The sequence below is a fragment of the Gekko japonicus genome, unplaced genomic scaffold (genome assembly GCF_001447785.1).
Source record: "Gekko japonicus isolate JY-2015 unplaced genomic scaffold, Gekko_japonicus_V1.1 scaffold167, whole genome shotgun sequence".
Lineage (NCBI taxonomy): Eukaryota > Metazoa > Chordata > Lepidosauria > Squamata > Gekkonidae > Gekko > Gekko japonicus.
In genome coordinates this window covers 1,049,958-1,052,259 of record NW_015164670.1, presented here as the reverse complement: position 1 = coordinate 1,052,259, position 2,302 = coordinate 1,049,958, and the positions used below count along the sequence as shown (strand labels likewise).

The window sequence follows — 2,302 nt, the reverse complement described above, 5'->3', positions numbered from 1 at the left end:
CCTTCCCGTCCCACGCTCTGGCGTGGGCTCCAGGCACGGGGAAGGGTCGGGGGGGGGGCTTTGGGTGTGGCTGGATCCAGGTACCGGAGAAGGGAACCCAGCTTTACTTTGGGATGTGTTGAAGGGGCTCCGGACCACTTCTAATGTTTCCAACATCCTCTCCCATTCATGTGCCGCACCCCCAAAAGCACGAGCCCCACCCGCCCTGGTCCGCCCCCTCCCCCCCAGTATGTGCTTTGGTGGGGGGGGGGCCGGGCTCCCCTGACCCCCCCCCTTTCTGGCCTTCCAGGCACCCTCACGATGGCTCTGCTGGAGCACCTCCTGGCGGGAAACGTCTACCTCGTCCAGGTCGCCGCCTCCAACGCCGCGGGCGAGGGCCCCTTCTCCAGTGCCGTGGAACTGGCCGTCTTGCCGAAGGAGGCCCCTGAGCCCAACCAGAGGCCCAAGCGGCTGGATTCTGCCGGTGCTGCCGAGACAGGTGGGCGCAGGGGGCTGGGCGGGGGGCCTCTACGAAACGAGACCCGTCTAATGTGGGGAGGGAGATCTGACTGCTGCTCCGGGGAAGCCCTCCAGTGATTCGGCGGGGCTCCTGAATATTGGTACTTCCTTGCTGGGGTTCGTTCACGTTTGGGCTCGCTTCCCTGCCGTGGTTAAGCAGAGACACCCAGGCTGCTGAGGCGACAGGGGCGCCCGCTCTAGGCAGGCAGGATTGTTGCTCCCGCCTTCTCCCCATTGGGGAGGTGCCTCTCTGGGCAGGTGTGGAGGACTCCTCTGTGGTTACGGCTGCGGTGGACACCAGCAGGCTGACCAGCGGCCTAACGTGAAGCCTTCCCAGGCACACCAGCCTGACTCCCCTCTCCTTCCCCTGGTAATCCCCAGGCACAGGAGTGACGGAGGCCCGCACCCTGCCAGGGCACCTCTCTGCAGCTGGCACCACTCGGGAGCGGGCCATTTGCGTGCCCTCCTCTCCTTTTTGCCAGTGAGCAGACGCTTCGCTGTATTGTTAACCCAACCAGAGTCTGGATTTTGAGCCACAAAACAAAAGGCGGTCTGGCCCAGTTTCTGGAGGGGGCGGGCATTGAGAACCTCAGAAGAGCGCTTCTGGATCAGGCCAGCGAGAGCCCCCCTTGCCCAGCATCCTGCTTTACCCAGAGGCCAGCCCTGATAGTCCTTTCCAGGCGGGGAGAAGCGGCCTGCAGGTGCCTGGTCAGAACACCAGGGGGCAGCGTTGTGCGACCTTTGCCCTGTCCGACCAGGACAGGCTCTGGGAGGCTTCTGGGCTCCCGATCCCTTGGGCCAGTCACCTGCTGTGGCCGCCAGGTCTCCTTGGAGGAAGGCCGGGACAAAGGCCAGCTCGACAGAGGGACGGGGTCCCCCAGAGGGTGCGAGGGACGCCCAGGCTGACTGGGCACGCCTCCCTCCCCACAGCTCCCTCTGGCTACGACCCGCTGGACCAGAAGTCCATGGCTGGCATCATCGCTGGCGTCTGCATCGCCCTCACCTGCATCCTGCTCTGCGTCCTCATCCTCATCTCTCGCAGCAAAGCCAGGTGAGCCCCGGGAGGGAAGGAGGCGGAGGCGGCGGCGGCTGCCAAAACCCACAGGCAGAACAGTCTGGGGAGCCCCTTTTGCTGGGAAGGGGGAGGGGGGGCTGGAGGCTCCCCGCAGATGGGGACAAATCAGAGAAGAGGGGATCCACCCCGGCCTCTCTGGGCAGCCAGTCCCAGCGGGTCAGAGAGAAAGGAGACCAGGCCACGATCCTGCCAGGAGGTTTTCCTTGGGAACCCGGGGGGGGGGGGGAGTGCTCCGTCCAGTGCTTGGCTCCACTTCCAGACACCCCCACGGTCCAGCAACGGGGGGGGTGTGTGTTCCTCATCGGGGAGCCGACTGTGAGGCTCGTGGGCATCGTGGGCTGGCTCACCCATCCAGCTGCTTGGTGTCCTGCAGGAAGACGTCTGCGGCCAAGAGCGTCCCACCGGGCTCCGACGCGTACTCTCGCAGCAGCCTCTCTTCGGGTGGAACCGGCGAGGGGGGCAAGAGCGTGGAGGGTGTCGTGGAGAACGAGGAGGTGCTGCTACCGATGCTGGTGGGGAACGGCTTCCTGGACGCCAAGGTGCCTTCGGGTTGGGGTCTCTCTGCTTGCCCACGCGGGGTGGCGTGTGTGGCTCCGATCTCCCCTGGGCCCCAGGCCTGTGTGCCCAGGGGCTCCTTTAGGTGGGGGGCCTCCCTGCCTGTCTTCACTGGTCTGTGCTGGGACACAACGCTGGCACTAATGTATTTCCTGCACGGAAAGCAAATCCGCA

General features: G+C 65.4%; 1 protein-coding gene across 1 annotated transcript in view; it reads left to right on the top strand.

Annotated features, from left to right (window-relative positions):
* Nucleotides 1–2,302, top strand: part of PRTG (protogenin) — a 33,365-nt gene that overhangs the window by 25,497 nt on the left and 5,566 nt on the right. Inside the window, exons 15-17 of the mRNA XM_015409158.1 lie at nt 290–478; nt 1,429–1,549; nt 1,947–2,112. Of these exons, the coding sequence (XP_015264644.1) occupies nt 290–478; nt 1,429–1,549; nt 1,947–2,112 (476 nt within the window). The remainder of the gene's footprint in view (nt 1–289; nt 479–1,428; nt 1,550–1,946; nt 2,113–2,302) is intronic.